This window comes from Stegostoma tigrinum, chromosome 47 (genome assembly GCF_030684315.1).
Source record: "Stegostoma tigrinum isolate sSteTig4 chromosome 47, sSteTig4.hap1, whole genome shotgun sequence".
NCBI lineage: Eukaryota > Metazoa > Chordata > Chondrichthyes > Orectolobiformes > Stegostomatidae > Stegostoma > Stegostoma tigrinum.
Window position 1 is genome coordinate 3,806,447 of NC_081400.1, and position 16,691 is coordinate 3,823,137.

The 16,691-nt window shown below is 53.3% G+C and overlaps 1 protein-coding gene across 1 annotated transcript; it reads right to left on the reverse strand.

Moving 5' to 3' along the window:
* Nucleotides 1-8,101: 8,101 nt before the first annotated feature.
* glmp (glycosylated lysosomal membrane protein) lies at nucleotides 8,102-16,463 on the reverse strand. Its single transcript, XM_048525715.2, has 6 exons — nucleotides 16,359-16,463; nucleotides 12,263-12,532; nucleotides 10,702-10,899; nucleotides 10,153-10,371; nucleotides 9,319-9,590; nucleotides 8,102-8,888 (listed from the first exon to the last, which is right to left on the reverse strand). Exons 1-6 carry the CDS (start codon nucleotides 16,446-16,448, stop codon nucleotides 8,717-8,719), a joined length of 1,221 nt encoding a protein of 406 aa, XP_048381672.1. The 5' UTR covers nucleotides 16,449-16,463; the 3' UTR covers nucleotides 8,102-8,716.
* Nucleotides 16,464-16,691: the final 228 nt, after the last annotated feature.

Sequence of the window (16,691 nt, forward strand, 5' to 3'; positions counted from 1 at the left end):
GGTGTCGAGCGAGCGAGCAAGCAAACTGTTTTTTTCCACCTTAACTAAAAGTTCTGCTTTATTTTCCTCCCCCGAAAGTTTAGAGTCAAAAATTTTGCTGTTCTTTTTTTCCGCCTGGAGGAAGTGAGAGTCTGTTTCGGGGAAGGAATTGTAACCAGTTACAGAAACAAAATTCCACCCCCCCCCCCCGCAATTCCTGTTCTCCAAAACGCTTTGCGTGCATCTGTTTCTGCAGAAGCAGATGCCTCAGAAAAAATTGTTTCCCTTCTGTCGTCCAGCCCGCAGTCAGCATCTCACCCCCTCCCTCCCTCCCTGCTGCCCCCTCACACTCAAAGCGCCCGAGTCAACATTTCGCTTTGCCAATGTTTGTCCCGTCTGATCTGTAGCTGACGCTTATCAATGTTTATCCCTCCGTCCCTGCCTGGCCCTACCTGTCGGAGTTCACAGCCTTTTTATTTGCCCCAAGTCTCTGTCACCCTCTTTCCCCCCCCCCCCACTCTCACTCCCTACCTCCGCCACCCTCCTCCTACCCCTTCCTGCCCATCTCTGTCACCCTCTCCCCCCCCCACTCATTCCCCACCTCCGTCACCCTCCCTGCCCACCCCAGTCACCCTCCCTGCCCACCCCAGTCACCCTCTCCCTCCCAATCTCACGGCCTACCACTGTCACCATCCTACACCGTCCCTGCCCACTCCAGTCACCCTCTCACCCCCCCAACGCTCACTCCCTACCTCTGTCACCCTCTTCGCCCCCCACTCTCACTCCGTACCTCCGTCACCCTCCCTACCCACCCCAGTCACCCTCTCCCTCCCAATCTCACGCCCTATCTCTGTCACCCTCCCTGTCACCCTCTCCCCTCCACTCTCACACCCTACCTCCGTCATCATCCTCCAGCTCCCTCCCCATCTCCGTCACCCTCTCCACTCTCACTCCCTACCTTTGTCGCCTCCACCAACACACCCCTCCCTCCCTCCACTCTCACCCCTGCCCTCCTCCTGTCGCTGTCCCTCCGTCACCCTCCTCTGGCCCCCTGTGCCCCTTCCCTACCTCCATCACCCTCTGTCCCTCCTTGTGCCAGGGCAGTGTTTCAATGGTGAGGAGTTATTAGATTGCGGGGGTGCGCATCCCTTATTTTGGAGCAGAGGAGGCATGATCAAGATGTTGTGGCTACAGTGACCAGGGGTGTGTAGATTTACGGTAAGCGGGCAGATGCTTTATAGGAGACCTGAGGTGAGCAATTTTCACCCAGAGGGAACCTGGAATTCACTACCAGTGGGGGTGAGAGAGACAGAAACCCCTCATCCCCGTTGAAGAAATATTTAAACATGCTCTTGTGATTCCAAGGCTATTGGCCAAGTGCAGGAAAATAGAAGGATAGTCAGGGGATGTTTTTGACTGGTGCAGGCTTGATGGGCCAAAGGACCTCTGTCTGCGCCATAGAATCCCAACAGTGTGGGAACAGGCCATTCAGTCCACACTAACCCTCTGAACAACGTTCTCTTCCCTGAGATGCTCCTTGGCCTGCTGTGTTCATCCAGCCTCACATTTTATTATCTTGGATTCTCTTCCTCCACCCCCGTTGTCATCCTTATCTGGTCTGGCCGACATATAACTCCAGACCCACGGCAATATGGCTGCTCTCTGGGTACTTGGGGATGGGCAATAAATGCTGCCTAACAAGAGCGCGCCCATTCCATGAATGAATAAATAAATAAAGGGAAATAAACCTAGGTTTTTGACAGTGACGACTGAGACATCTCCAAGTCGGGATGGCGAGTGGCTCAGAGGGGGAACCTGCAGGGGCAGCGTTCCCATGTATCTGCTGCCCCTTGTCCTCCTCAGATCAGAGTCTGGAAAATTTTCTGCTGATGAGTCCTGACCCAAAACTTTCCTGCTCCTCTGATACTGCCTGGCCTCTGTTCGTCCAGCTCCACACAGTCTTATCTATAATTTGGAAGGTGATGTCTAAAGGAGCGTTGGTGAGTCGCTGTACCTTGTAGATGGTACACACTGCTGCGACTGAGCGTTAGTGGCAGAGGGAGGGGACGCTTGTGGACGTGGTGCCAATCAAGCGATCTGCTTCACCCTGGATGGCATCAAGCTTAGAGTATCATTGGAGCTGCCCCCATCCAGAGCAAATGGGCAAATAATCCATCACACTCCTGACTTGCACCTCGTCAATGGTGAATATGCTTTGGGGAAAATCAGGAGGGAAATTAATTCATTTCTAATTTCTGTTTCTCCAAAGGCCTTTAGAGATCTGCTGCCCTTCTGTAATTATCTGGAGTTTAATCCTGTAGACATCATGTGTTACCGGCTTTGCCCTCTCCGCACCCTGTGGGCACTAGTGTCAACATTCCTTCCATCTGTCAAAAGATTTCATCTTCAGTGAAATACTCCTTGTTTTCCGATTTCTTTCTCACTCCCAAATGCCTTTTCCCGGCCTCGGCCTCAAATTTTGTTTGATAAACTCCTGTTTTCGCATGCTACAGGCGCTACATAAACGCAAGGTTGTTGTTGTAAATGATAGCCTCTGCGGTTTGGTAGACCCATGACAGCGCCACCTTCCTGGTGAGAGGTCATCATGGCAGCAGAGCCGTTCCACACCAGAGATAATGGGAACTGCAGATGCTGGAGAATCCAAGATAAAGTGGGGAGGGGTGCTGGATGAACACAGCAGGCCAAGCAGCATCAGAGAAGCAGGAAGGCTGACGTTTCGGGCCTAGACCCTTCTTCAGAGATGGGGGGCAGGGAAGGGGATTCTGAAATAAATAGGGATGGGGGGAGGCGGGTAGAAAATGGATAAAGGAGAGGAGATACAAGTCAAAGAAGTGGGGATGGAGCCAGTAAAAGTGAGTGTAGGTGGGGAGGTAGGGCACTTCAGGGACGCTGGAAGGTCAAGGGGGCAGGTGGGGCTTGAGGTGGAATGACAGGTTAGGGAGGCAGGGACGAGCTGGGCTGGTTTTGGGATGCTGTAGTGGGAGGGAAAATTTAAGCTTGTGAAGTCCACATCGATACCACTGGGCTACAGGGCTCCCAAGCGGAATACGAGTTGCTGTTCCTGCAACCTTCGGGTGGCATCATTGTGGCACTGCCCATGATGCGCATGTCATCTAAAGAATGGGAGGGGGAGTTGAAATGGTTTGCGACTGGGAGGTGCAGTTGTTTGTTGCGAACTGAGCGGAGGTGTTCTGCAAAGCGGTCCCCAAGCCTCCGCTTGGTTTCCCCAATGTAGAGGATGCCACACCGTGTACAGTGGATACAGTATACCACATTGGCAGATGTGCAGGTGAACATCTGCCTGACTTGGAAGGTCTTCTTGGGGACTGGGATGGGGATGGGGGTGAGGGAGGAGGTGTAGTGCTTCCTGCGGTTGCAGGGGAAAGTGCTGGGTGTGGTGGGGCTGGAGGGGAGTGTGGAGCGGACAAGGGAGTCCCGGAGAGAGTGGTCCCTCCCGAAAGCAGATAAGGGAGGGGAGGGAAATATATGTCTTTGGTAGTGGGATCGGATTTGAGGGAGGGTCACTGGACCCAAAACATTAACTTTGATTTCTAGCCACAGATGCTGCAAGAGTTGTCGAGATTTTCTGGCAATTTGCTTGTGTTTCAGATTTCCAGCATGCACGGCTTTTTCAGACTAAATTTTGTTCTGCCTTCAGAGACCTTTCACACTGCCATCTGCTGGTGGGAGGTCAGAGTGGCAGCGTGACACGTTTACATAACATCCTCACATGGGGACCTGTCACAGCGCCACTCCTCTGGTGGGAGGTCATCATGGCAGGGTGTTGCAGTTACAGACCAGATCTGCCTTCAGAGACTGGTCACCACTTCCACCATCTACAATCCGACCCCACCACCCAAGACATTTTTCCATCCCCTCCCCTGTCTGCTTTCCGGAGAGACCACTCTCTCCGTGACTCCCTTGTTCGCTCCACACTGCCCTCCAACCCCACCACACCCGGCACCTTCCCCTGCAACCGCAGGAAATGCCACACTTGCCCTCACACCTCCTCCCTCACCCCTATCCCAGGCCCCAAGATGACTTTCCATATTAAGCAGAGGTTCACCTGCACATCTGCCAATGTGGTATACTGCATCCACTGTGCCCGGTGTGGCTTCCTCTACATTGGGGAAACCAAGCGGAGGCTTGGGGAACGCTTTGCAGAACACCTCCGCTCAGTTCGCAACAAACAACTGCACCTCCCAGTCGCAAACCATTTCCACTCCCCCTCCCATTCTCTAGATGACATGTCCATCATGGGCCTCCTGCACTGCCACAATGATGCCACCCGAAGGTTGCAGGAGCAGCAACTCATATTCCGCTTGGGAACCCTGTAGCCCAATGGTATCAATGTGGACTTCACCAGTTTCAAAATCTCCCCTTCCCCCACCGCATCCCAAAACCAGCCCAGTTCGTCCCCTTCCCCCACTGCACCACACAACCAGCCCAGCTCTTCCCCCCCACCCACTGCATCCCAAAACCAGTCCAACCTGTCTCTGCCTCCCTAACCTGTTCTTCCTCTCACCCATCCCTTCCTCCCACCCCAAGCCGCACCTCCATTCCCTACCTACTAACCTCATCCCACCTCCTTGACCTGTCCGTCTTTCCTGGACTGACCTATCCCCTCCCTACCTCCCCACCTATACTCTCTCCACCTATCTTCTTTACTCTCCATCTTCGGTCCTCCTCCCCCTCTCCGATGAAGGGTCTAGGCCCGAAACGTCAGCTTTTGTGCTCCTGAGATGCTGCTTGGCCTGCTGTGTTCATCCAGCCTCACATTTTATTATCTTGGAATTCTCCAGCATCTGCAGTTCCCATTATCTCTCACAGCACCACCCCTGGTGGGAGGTCATTGTGGCAGCATGGCATGCTCCAATACTAGACCACCCCTCGGAGCCTGTCACAGTGCCACTCTACTGGTGGGAGGGAGTCATTGCAGCGTGACACGTTTAGATACAAATCTGCACTGGGAACTGGGAGCAAAACTGGGCAAGAGGATAGTTGTATTCACCTGTATTTTGTCTCCCCTTCTCCTGTCACTGACTCCCGGCTTCTCTCCCGATTCCCCAGACATACCGGCGGAGCCCTCGGAACGCCCCTGTGAGCCCTGGCACTCGTTCGCCACAGTCGCTGGGAGCAGCGTGTTTAACCAGCTGGGCCCCAATGCTGCTCACGTGCTGCCCCAGGACCCAATCCAGACCCTGGCACAGGGCCCGGTGACCCCAGCATTCCCCCTCCACCAGATCGAAGTGGAGATGAACAGGGAGCCAAGCCTCTGGAGCATGGGTGAGTCACCCCACCCCAGCTGACAAGCCAGGGTTCTCGGTCAATGACAAATCAATAGTACTGACTGGGTTATTTTTTGCTTAACCTACAAGGCCTTAAATTCAGCAGATGGACAGATGCTTCGACTTGTGGGATAGGTCAGAAGCAGAAAGCTGTTTATTTCAGACAGCCACAATCGTTTCCATTTGAGAAATCAGGAGAAAAAAAACATTCGGGGGTGGAGAAGTGGAGGAATCACTCCTAGTAGAGTTGGGGGACTCACTCCTCGGGGGGGGGAGAGAGCTGAGACCCGCTAAGTGGATTAAAGAGAGATTGATTGAGCTGGGGGGGGGGGGGGTTCTTGTAGCACAATGGTAGCGTCCCTGCCTCAGAGCCAGGAGACGACGGGTTCGAGCCCCACCCGCTCTGCGCTTTGGAGCACCGAGACAACCCCGGGATTGAGTAAACGAAGGGCCTGAGCTTGCTCCAAATTTCCATGTTTTGTTTAGTGATGTGGGGTTTCTCTCTCTCTCTCTCTCTCTCTCTAACCCCGCCACCCATTTTACAGATACAGACATCGACCCCGAGACAGGGGAGCGAGCATAACACGAAGGTCGAGCAGCGAACAGAGGAGAGGTGGGGGGTGGGGGGATAAAGCAGACAACACCATTTCTGCCAATTCCCAGCAGCCACGACGGTGGGAGGAAGCGGCACCGAGAGCAGGAAAACCACAAGCGGCCTCTTGCTCCCTCTTTTCGCATCTTGCTCTTTAAGCAGCTCATTTACTGTGTAAATATTAATATATATAACACTGCTTCCGCCTTCCACGCACCCAAAAAAAAGCCTGCGTCCATTGAGGCCTAGGCAGCCATTTTTGTTCTACCCATTGATGAGACAATCCAGGGTGACCTAGGCCCAGATCTGAACCACAAGGAGGTCAGTGTTCACTCTGTCAGCAACTTACCTTTTTATGTAGTTGTGCTTGTGTCTTTCTAATATGTTCCACTCCAGAGGAAAATCCCTTTTTCTTCCCCTTGTTATTGGTTACCCTAGCAACAACCTCTCGGTCACTAGGCCCAGAGCCACCAGGAAGTTTCTATTGTCTCTTACACACAATCTAACAGTATTTTCTCAGATTACCAAATCATGTGTTTTTTTTCATGTATTAACTACCAGCAGTAAACTATTAATGCATTTCAATTAATTATTTTGTGTGTCATTAAGGGCCCACCACTTTTTTTTTTAAAAAAAAAACACCTTTTTTCTAAACCCATTACGTTTTTAAAAATTTAGCTACTTTTCTAGATGTTTTGAGACATGTCTGGAGCAAGTGGGACTTGAACCCACACTCGTGTCCAGGGTTCAGGACACTACCACTGTACCCCAAGAGGGCCCTTCTCCCATCACCATTTATAACTTTTTTAAACTTTAATCTATTTTCCTAACCAACCTGTTCAGAGATGTTAACGCACCATCTCTGGAGAGGTTAGGCCTGCTGGCCCGAGGACAGAGACACTGCACCACAAGAGGGGCCCCTTCTCCCAGTACTTCTTTTTATTTAACCTGTTTTTCTAATCAGAGATTTGCCACTTCTGTCCTCGGCTCGGCTAAAACCGCAAGTCGGCTTAAACTCTCCCCTGCCAGCACCCTATTCACACACAGACCGGACCCTGGGGATGGGGCCTACACGAGCTGGCTGTTATCGACTTGTCCACCTCTGACATGCCGACAGAGTCTACGACCAGAAGCCTTCAAAAAGGTCAACTCCACTTGATCCTGGGTCACAGAAAGAGGAGTGAGGTATTGGAAGAGGTGGGACGTCTCTAGGGGTGAACTAGTTTGCTATTCCCCATAACCGTTAACAATACAACTCGATCTTTAAAGAAAACCGATTGGGGGTGGGGGGAGGTGGGGGGATTGGATGTCAAGGTTCATCTCCACCTTAGTTTTTTTTAGAAAAACGATTTGAATAATAATTGCACTCCCAAAGGGGCAATTACACTGTGGGGCACATTTTGAGCCGACGCTCCTGATATCTAAACATTACTTCTCACCATGACCGCCACTTGTGAAAACTTTTTTTTAAATATACAGAATGTACGTGTGGTGTTACACTTGTATTTGGTAAGGTAATAAAAATCTGCTCAAAAACGCAAGCAGCTCGTTTTCTGACACAGCCAGGCCGGGCGTGGCCACCACGCGGTCAAACTGAGGTCAGGCAGGGCTATTCGGCTACAGGAGGCCTCGTGGGGGCAAAAGACCCCACACCCACCCTGGGGCGGGGTAGTGGGAGCCTAGTCTCAGGCACACAGTCATTAGACTGAGGGGACTAATCTTGCACACCCACCCCCCTCCCCCCCGCGGATGTAAAAGAACCACCTGCCTCAAATGGAAGGAAGTTTTACCCTGGGGGGCGCAAATGAGGATGCAGACATCCTCCCCCACTGTCCTGAGACCTCTCAATCAGCATTAATAGTTTTAAAACAAAAACAGGATCTTGCTGGCTGGTTTCTCCTCCCGCCCCCCCACTTTGGGATCTAGCTGTGCAGCTGGAAATCCCTGTCCCATTCAGGGAAATTGATTAAAAACAAGGCCACGTCCTTCGCATGGGCTACAGGGCTCCAAACTCTCTCAATTATTAATAAACAAAAGAAAAACTGTGCCTTTTGAACAGAAAGTGTAAAACATTCCATAACGTCTGCCGACAGTCCATGAGGATTTGTCGGACGCCCTTAGTGTTCGCTTAGTCGCTCTGATTTTGTTTTAAAACACGTCATGGGTCTGCTTTGAAGATTTCAGGCTGTAACTCAAATCCCACACAAGGAATAAAATCTCATTGCAGTAATTTACTGTATTTAATCTCAGCGCACGTTGCCGTCACTGCTGCTCTCCAGCCCCACCCCTAGGGCAGGGACAGCACGGGGTTAGATACAGGGTAAAGCTCCCTCTACACTGTTCACACCCACCCCCAAACACCCTCAGGACAGGGACAGCCCATGGTTAGCATAAAACTCCTTCCACACTGACAATCCCACCCAAACCCCCCACAATCAAACAGTCCCAGGACAGGATTAGGTGCAGAGTAAAGCTTCCTCTACACTATCCCTCCCAATCAAATGCTTCCAGGATAGGGACTGCACAGGGTTAGGTACAGAGGTGAGCTACCTCCATACAGTGTATCTCCCGATCAAACACTCCCAGGACAGGGACAGCACGGAATTAGGTACAGAGTGAAGCTTCCTCTACACTGTTCCTCACCGCAAAAGTGGCTAGAGCAAAGCAGTAACAGTTCAAACATTGTAAACATGAAGTTTAAAACACATCTGCAGGTCTGAATCCCACTGCTTAAAAAGGTGGAACAATATGCCTCCTGGGCCAGGGATGCACTGGAGGAGGTGGGAGACTGGTCAATGCAGAAGTGGGAGGTGCGGTCCATCAGGTTCTCAAGAGTTTAGTTCACAGGCTGGTAAAGGGATCGGGACCGTCTCTGGTGCACAATGCAGACCGTCACTGCACCCAACCCCAACAAGAGGAGGGGCAGTGCCAATCCCACAGCCATAATCACCATCACCAGGACTAAGGATCGCTCTTGGGGGGGCTCTCCATGTCCAATCAGGGCCGACCTGCCAATGGAAGGAGGGTCAGAGGTTAACTGCAAAATACCCATCACTTGGGGTGGGGTGGGGGGTTGGTAGAGTAGGTGGCTGAGGGTTAGCTAGCGCAAGACAGACGGAGACACGGTGCGCAGGTCAGAGACACAGGGAGCTCGCAGGGTCGCAGAGATTCGGCCCCCCGATCGAGAAACAAAAATGGCTCTCCAGCTCCGAGCCCAGTCCAGCAAGCCGCCCTCCGACCACACCAGCTTCCCCACAACTCCCGCCCCTCCACGAAGTGCGGAGTGGGGAAAGCTGACGTTTCAGGTCGGGACCCTTCTTCAGAATCGAGCCAAAGATTCAGCGGGACACGACACTCCGCTCCACATCCCCCCACATCCCCCCTCCACCACCCTGCCTCGTTCCATGCCTCCCTCCGAGCCCCTTAGCAGCGGCTCACCAGCTGATGTGCCTCCTGACATCGTAGAACTCCCCGCCAGGGCCACCGAAGGAAATGTTCACCGCAGAAACTGCGGGCACTTGGGCACCAAAGAAAGCATAGGCAATGCTGAAGGACGGCAGGCTGTGGTTGCGGCCTGGCTTCAGGCCATCCTGGCGAGCGCGCACCGAGCTCGCTCGCGAGGGCTCCCGGGAGACGTAAGCGACCGGTTTCCACTGGAGGAAGCTAGCTATAGTACTCCGGTTCTCTGTCACCGCTACCAGCTGATCCATCTGGGAAAGGAAAGTTGGCGGGGAGAAAAATAAATTAAGTTTTAAAAAAACAAGGGAGAGGGAGTTAGCGTTGGCCAACGTGGTCCTGGGGATCACCACCACCGCACTTCCCTCCTCCCAGGACCCCACCTCCCTAGGGTGACAAAGGGCAGGGCAATAATTATCCCTTGACCTCAAACGACATCCCCAGCTCACCCACCCCCCCACCCCCCACCCCCCACACCCCACACCCCACACCCAAACACCAGAGCTTGCTCTGCACAAATTCAGCAAAAGTGAGAACAGCCAGAGCTGGCCGGGCGCACAGCTCACCGAAGCACGGAGAGATAGGCGCTAGGGAAATGCAAAGGAAAACAGCACGGCTATTCAGTACCCACAGCGGGGCAGATTTAGATCTGGCACGGGGTCACGTGGACTGGAAACTGGAAGGGGCTCCGATTAACAGAAGGTTGTTGGGTTGGTGGGGGTGGGGGTAGCGGAGGAGAGTTGCTATTCCACTACGGGCAGCATCGCAGTTCCACGGCAGAAGATGGAGGTGGTTGGGGCTTGGATAGACGGCTACCTGGAAGATGCTTGGGGTGTATTCGTCATCGATACTCCGAACCGTCCTCAGCTCTCGCCTCACCCCTGCATCCTCCAGGACGAACAGTTCCAGGGTGAAGCGGGAGCGGTTCCCACGTGGAGCGACACCGTCGATGAGGAACTCCAGCTTCGAGCTGTTGGCCGTGTGCAAGAGGCAGGGCAGCACCAGGTCACGGCTCGAGCCTTCAAAGGCAGAGATCTGGGAATGTTGGATAAGAAAGGACAGGGTTAGATACAGGGTAGAGCTCCCTCTACACTACACTGTTTCCCCCCTCCCCCCCCACCGATCCCAGGGACAGCACGAGGTTAGATACAGGGTAAAGCTCCCTCTACACTGTTTTCCCCCCCCCCCCCAATCAAACACTCCCAGGGACAGGGACAGCACGGGGTTAGATACAGAGTATGTAGGGCCAACTGCAGGAAGGTGCTGGGCAGAGCACGTGACAGGAGGGGTTTGGGGGGGGTGGGGTGGAGGCAAGGGTTGGAGGGGGAGCCAGCATTAATTTCTGAGCAGGTCCCAAACTTGTACCCGGAAGGTGAAGCTCCCGTTGCTGAATAGCTGGCTGGTGGCGTTGCGGCCGCGGAGCTGCGCCGTCAGCTGGCTGCGGTTCAGGGTGGCATTGACGTTGTCCCAGGTGAGCTCCTCAAGCTGGTACGCTGGGTAGAAGCTGCCCGCCGGCACCTGGGAGATGTTGGCCACATTGTCGACGTCATCGTACTCTAACACCTGCACAGTGCGGAGGCAAACAGCCAGAAATCAATCAAGGCCAAAAGGTGGACGCACTGATCCATCCCAAAACCTGCCAAACCAAACCCATGCTCACCCAACCTCAGAATTCCACCTCTCGGCAAAGGCCAGGTGCCTAGAAATGTGCCATGCCGCAGGAATCATGGGATTGGAAATCACCATGGGTATTGTGGGTGGGTGGGGGGGGGGGGGGGGGTGACATCTTTTAAAGGAGCAGAGAATATGGCATCTGGACCGTTGACACTGGGCTGGCAGAAGGGACAGACAGAAGGCACCGTCACAGCTAAAGATGGGCTCAAGCAAAGTTAATTGGTTGGGGTGGGGTACAGACTGGGCAAAGGCAGATTTCAGAAGGGGGGGGGCGCGAGTGCAGCAGGTGACAGAGATAGGGAGAGAGCATAGGGGGCCGGAGGAGGTGACACAGGATTAGGGAGGGGATGTAGGGACCCAGAGGAGGGTATAGAGATGGGTCTGATGCCCAGCACAGTTGCAGAGTGCCCATCAATAACTCACCCGACCTTGAGCTCCTTTAAGAGTGCTGCAGGCACCAGCTGGCCCTACTCAGAGTCCCCGAAATTTGTTTCAACAGTCGCAGCAAATCTCATTTCTACGGCCCAGTCAGTCAACACTGCCTCTGATAACTGAGCAAACACTTAGCAGGACTCCTGTGTTATCGTCTTTGAGTAGACAGAGTAAATAAGGCAGCTCAAACACACCTTCTCTCACCATTGGTCCAACATCCCACAGGCTCACATTGGGACACTGTTCTGGGTGCACCCCCCACGCATCCACCCCCGCGCCCACCCCCAACCCAAAAGGTGGGAGTCACCGGCTGGGACCAACAATTACTGCCCCGTCCCTAGTTGTCCCCCGCTTCAGACGGGGTGGGGGGGGGGGGGGGGGGAAGCTGCCCTCTTGAACTGCTGCAGTCCACCTGCCATGGGTTGACCCACAACGCCCCTTAGGGAGGAAATGCCAGGATCTTGACCCAGCGAAGGAACGGTCGATAGATTCCCAAGTTGGGAGGGTGTCTACAACACAAAACTGGACTTGAAGGATCTGACAGAGACCGTTCAGGCACATAAGAGGCCGGGCCGATGTCAAGATTTTACCTTACAACAGAGCATTGTAGTGCATCATGCCTCACGTGACCGGAGGCAAGACGAGTGCGAGACCCTTTTACACGCTCAGGTCACATTCTATCGCGAGCGCAGTGCTCAAAGGAAAACGAAAAAAGGGAGACAATGCATCAGCCACTGTGTGGGAGCTTGCTGTGCACTAAACGATCGCCGCGATTTCACACCCAACAGGTCTGCATTCGCCTGGCACCCCACTGACTCACCCGGGAGAAGACGACAGCAGAGGAGTGGACGACCGCCTCAGCCGGCTCGATCCGCACAGCGCGCGAGGGATCCCGCTGTTCCAGGCTGGTCCAGTTGATGTGCAGGGAGCTGTTGGAGCTGCTGGTGTATACCAGGAGGACCGTGGGCGCCCCCAGGGTGCTCCACAGGTAGTGGATGGTGTCATTAGGACCAACTGCCCGCACGTGCAGGACATTCAGAGAGGGATCAGCCCTCTGGGTACTTCTCCCAGGGTTATATTCAAAGGAAACCTGACAGAGAGAGAGCGAGCAAGAGACAAACATCAATATCATGCTCAGATTTTAACAGGAGTTTGGATACTGCCAGCTGCACCATCTCCCCTTGCCCGTCTGTAATTGGCGCGTGGGTGAGGTGTCATACCTATGGTGTGGAAACCAGCCCTTCTTCGGCCCAACAACTCCACACCCACCCTCAGGCATCCCACCCAGGCCCATCCACCACCTAATCTACACATCCCTGAACGCAATTTAGCGTGGCCGACCCACCCCAACCTGCTCATGGGAGGAAACCCGCGCAGACACAGGGGCGAGACTGTGCGGGCTCGGCACAGACAGCCACCCCCGAGGGTGGAATCGAACCCGGGTCCCCGGCGCCGTGAGGCAGCGGAGCTAACCACTGAGCCACCCTGATCCACTACCATCCCTGTGGCGTCCAAACACCCCGCATCGAGGCACAGGTTGGCGGATTCCAAATAAGTGAAGGGGAGGTGGGGGCAGGACGTTTACCAGGTGTGAGGGGAATCAGATCAGCCAGGATTACACAGAATGGGCAAGCAGGCTGAAGGGGCCGAGTGGCCTATTTCTTAAAAACAAAATTTCATTCTACAGAATGGGGGGGGGGGGGGGGGGGGGGGGTCTGCATTTGTTGCCCAGAAGGCAATTCACAGTCAACCACATCACTGTAGGTCTGGAGTCACACGTAGGCCCAGATCAGGTAAGTATTCTGTTCCGAGGGAGGGTCTCCACACCCGAAACTAACTCTGCTTTTACCCCTTCACAAATGCTGCCAGACCTGCTGAGCTTTTCCAGCAACTTTTATTTTAATTCCAGGCAAGGATGGCAGTTTCCCTCCCGAAAGGACACACGGGAACCAGACCAGGTTTTTCCAATAATCTGTAACAGACCCATCATTAGATTTCTGGAATTGCAGATTTCTGATTCATCCGCCACGGTGGGATTTGAACCGAGATCACCAGTACATTACCTGGGTCTCTGGACTAACAGTCCAGCGATGATACACCAGGCCATCACCTCCTAAACCTACTGGCTCTATCTTTTCATTTATAACCAAGATGGAACAGAAAGTCGATCTGCAGCAACCAGGTTGGAGGTTGGGGGTTGGGGGTTGGGGGGGGGAGGGGGTGCTGTGTATTCGAGTTTCCTGCAAGCAGCAGCTGGTTTGGGGGGTACTGGGAGGGAGGGATGGCGATCGAAGATGGCCCTGGCGCGACCAACCCATTCTAGACTCAGCATATTCGTCATTCCTCGACTTCCTCATTTCTGAGGTCGGCGAACGTATTTCGCAACGCAGGCCACTCGGCCCTGACAATCCGTGCTGTTTCCTTTCGGGCGACCGTCGTTGCCCTGATCAAGCCAGCAGACCATACCGCCCGCCCCCACCCACCCACCCACCAACTCATCCGAAACAGGCAGGGCACTGTCTGACTTGTCAAGCCTGGCTCCCCTGCCCAATAGAGTCAGCATCAATCAGTCTGAGGCCTTGCCTCCACTTCAAGCATACCCCAACAACCTCTGACACCTCCCCTTCACTGGGGAAAAGCCAGGAACAGATTGAGGCCATTTGATCCATCAAGTCTGCACTTTCCGCCACACCCCGTCAAATCTGTTCATTCTCAATTCCATTTTCCTACCTTAAACACTAAAACCTTTGCTCCCGTCACTGTTTAAAAAAGTCTCCACGTACCTACCCGCTTGTAGCCACACTAGATGCAAAGAACTTCAATGAAGAAAGCTTGCCTCTATGCTTTCTCTCTTCCTCAAAAGAGGCGCTAGACTCCTAGCCCTGGGGCTGTGGTAAGACAAAAGAGCCCTTTTCCTACTCTGAGAAAGGGGGGAAGCTTCTCCAGCCACCTGCGAACAGCGTATACCCCTCAAAAGAATAAGAAACGCTGTGCCATGTCATTATCGCATTGTTCCACTTGTGCGATCTTGCTGTGCGGGGAGTTGGCTGCCACGTACCCCCCCCCCCCCCAACCTAAAACGCGGTGACTGCACAGTATCACACACTTGGGGAAGCTGTCCCACGGTTCTAATGCTTTCTCAGCTCCCTCGTCCACATCAGGGGGCCTAGCAGTATTATCACTGTTAAACCAAGGAGCCAAGTACTATTCTGCAGACCCAGGTTCGAATCCTGCCAGGGCAGATGGTGGAATTTGATTGCAATAATTTAAAAAAAGAGAGACCTGGAATTAAGAGTCTAATGATGAACATTGTCAAAAAAGCCCAAAAGGTTTTCTAATGGCCTTCAAGGAAGGAAGCTGTCATCGTTACCTGGACCGGACTACATGAGACTCCAGACTCACAGCAATGTGCTTGACTCTTAATTAGGGATGGGTGATAAATGCTGGTCCAGCCAGCCTTGTCCCACAAATGAATCATAGAATCCACATAGCATTCAGTCCATGTCAACCTTCCTAACTGCATCCTTCGAAGACCCACTCTTGCAATTCCCATAGCCAACCCACCCTAACCCGCACATCCCTGGGCACCACGTGACAATTTAGCACGGCCAACACACTCTAACCCGCACATCCCTGGGCACTGCGGGACAATTTAGCACAGCCAACCCACCCTAACCCACACATCCCTGGGCACTACGGCCAAGCCTATGCATCTTTGGGCTGCGAGCGGAAACCCGTGCCCCCGGAGGAAACCCACACAGACATGAAACCCCTGACAGAACGTGCACACTTAACACGGACAGTCACCTGAGGGTAGAATTGAACCCAGGTCCCTTCTGCAAGGCAGCAGTACTAATCACTGAGCCACCGTGCTGCCCACTTAGAAATGGGCAAGAGATGCCAGTCTGGCAAGTAATGCCCCAACCCATGAAAGAATGCATTTTAAGAAGTCTGACACCCTCCAGTGGGAATCCAGTCACCCTCCCCTCAGGTCATACTTAGCCCCTGCCCCATCCCAAACTTAATATCACACAACAGTAAAGCTAATGGGATGGATTCCTTACACATCATAATTGGGGCAACTTTTTCCACACAGAGGAATGGTGTGTATATGCCAGAGGAAGTGGGTGGGGGCTGGTATAATTACAACATTTAAAAGGCTTCTGGAAGGGGCCGTAAATAGGAAGGGCTTAGAGGGATAGGGGCCAAATGCTGGCAAAGGGGACTGGATTAATTCAGGATATCGGGCCAGCATGGGATGAGTTGGACCAAAGGGGCTGTTTACATGCTGTATGACAAATGAACTGGGAAAATAACTTCCTGCACCATACTCATCTCTCTCTCACAAACACACAGTTACAACGTGTGATTGCTCTCAGACTCCCAGTAAAACCAGGCTCTGTGCCAATTTCACTCCCTTCCCAAAGGGCACACCTGGTAGCAGACAAGGAGGTGGCACCCATCAGCCAAGGGGTTATGAGGCCAACCCTTCTCCTGGGGTGGGGCGAGGAGAGAAAATAGCTAAACAAGGGAACGCAACTTGCTTGAAGCTACTCATTGGATAACCCCAAGCGCCGAGCTGGGGGGGTGGACAGGCGAGCGAGGGAGTTGCTGGGAGTCGGCAGCAGGCAAAGCGCTGCTTCACACGGGGCTAGCACGATGCCACAGGCCTAACAGCCTCTCCTCCTAAGCAAGTAAATCTCCAACAAGCCCCCTAAACTGCACATTACAAAAACAGAAGTTAAGGAGATGGGAGCACTTTCCCATTCAGAGCAGTGAGACCTAAGGCGAAACCAAAAGGAGATGAGAACGAGAGACTTAGCAGGCAAGGAAATGCTGAGAAATTAAATAAAACTTTCTCCTTCTCAGCTCACCAGGACATCCAAACCCTCCCTTGCCTAAGGTCCCACCTTTACCTTTCTATGGGAATAAGAGCTAGAGGCTCTCGCCAGTTCCAGGTAGACTGTTACAAACCAACAAAGTAACAGTGTAACTAACACGGCCATGTCTGTTACATTGAGATCACCTGACCGCGATCAGCTGACTTCCCCTCTTAAAGGCACGGGCCTATTTTTTTCTCCCCTTAAAGGCATAGGCCCTCGTCACTACATCTTAAAGGGCACGCTTCATCGAGTAACCCATGCTGGGACAGTAAAATGTGAGGCTGGATGAACACAGCCGGCCAAGCAGCATCTCAGGAGCACAAAAGCTGACGTTTCGGGCCTAGACCCTTCATCAGAGAGGGGGAT

Excerpts from the sequence above, each read along its gene's own strand:
- glmp (XM_048525715.2), bottom strand. The coding sequence starts at position 16,448 with ATGGCCGTGTTAGTTACACTGTTACTTTGTTGGTTTGTAACAGTCTAC. Across the intron at positions 12,533-16,358 it reads GCTCTTATTCCCATAGAAAG|GTTTCCTTTGAATATAACCC; the intron begins GTAAAGGTGGGA and ends TCTCTCTGTCAG. Across the intron at positions 10,372-10,701 it reads ACGGGAGCTTCACCTTCCGG|ATCTCTGCCTTTGAAGGCTC; the intron begins GTACAAGTTTGG and ends CAACATTCCCAG.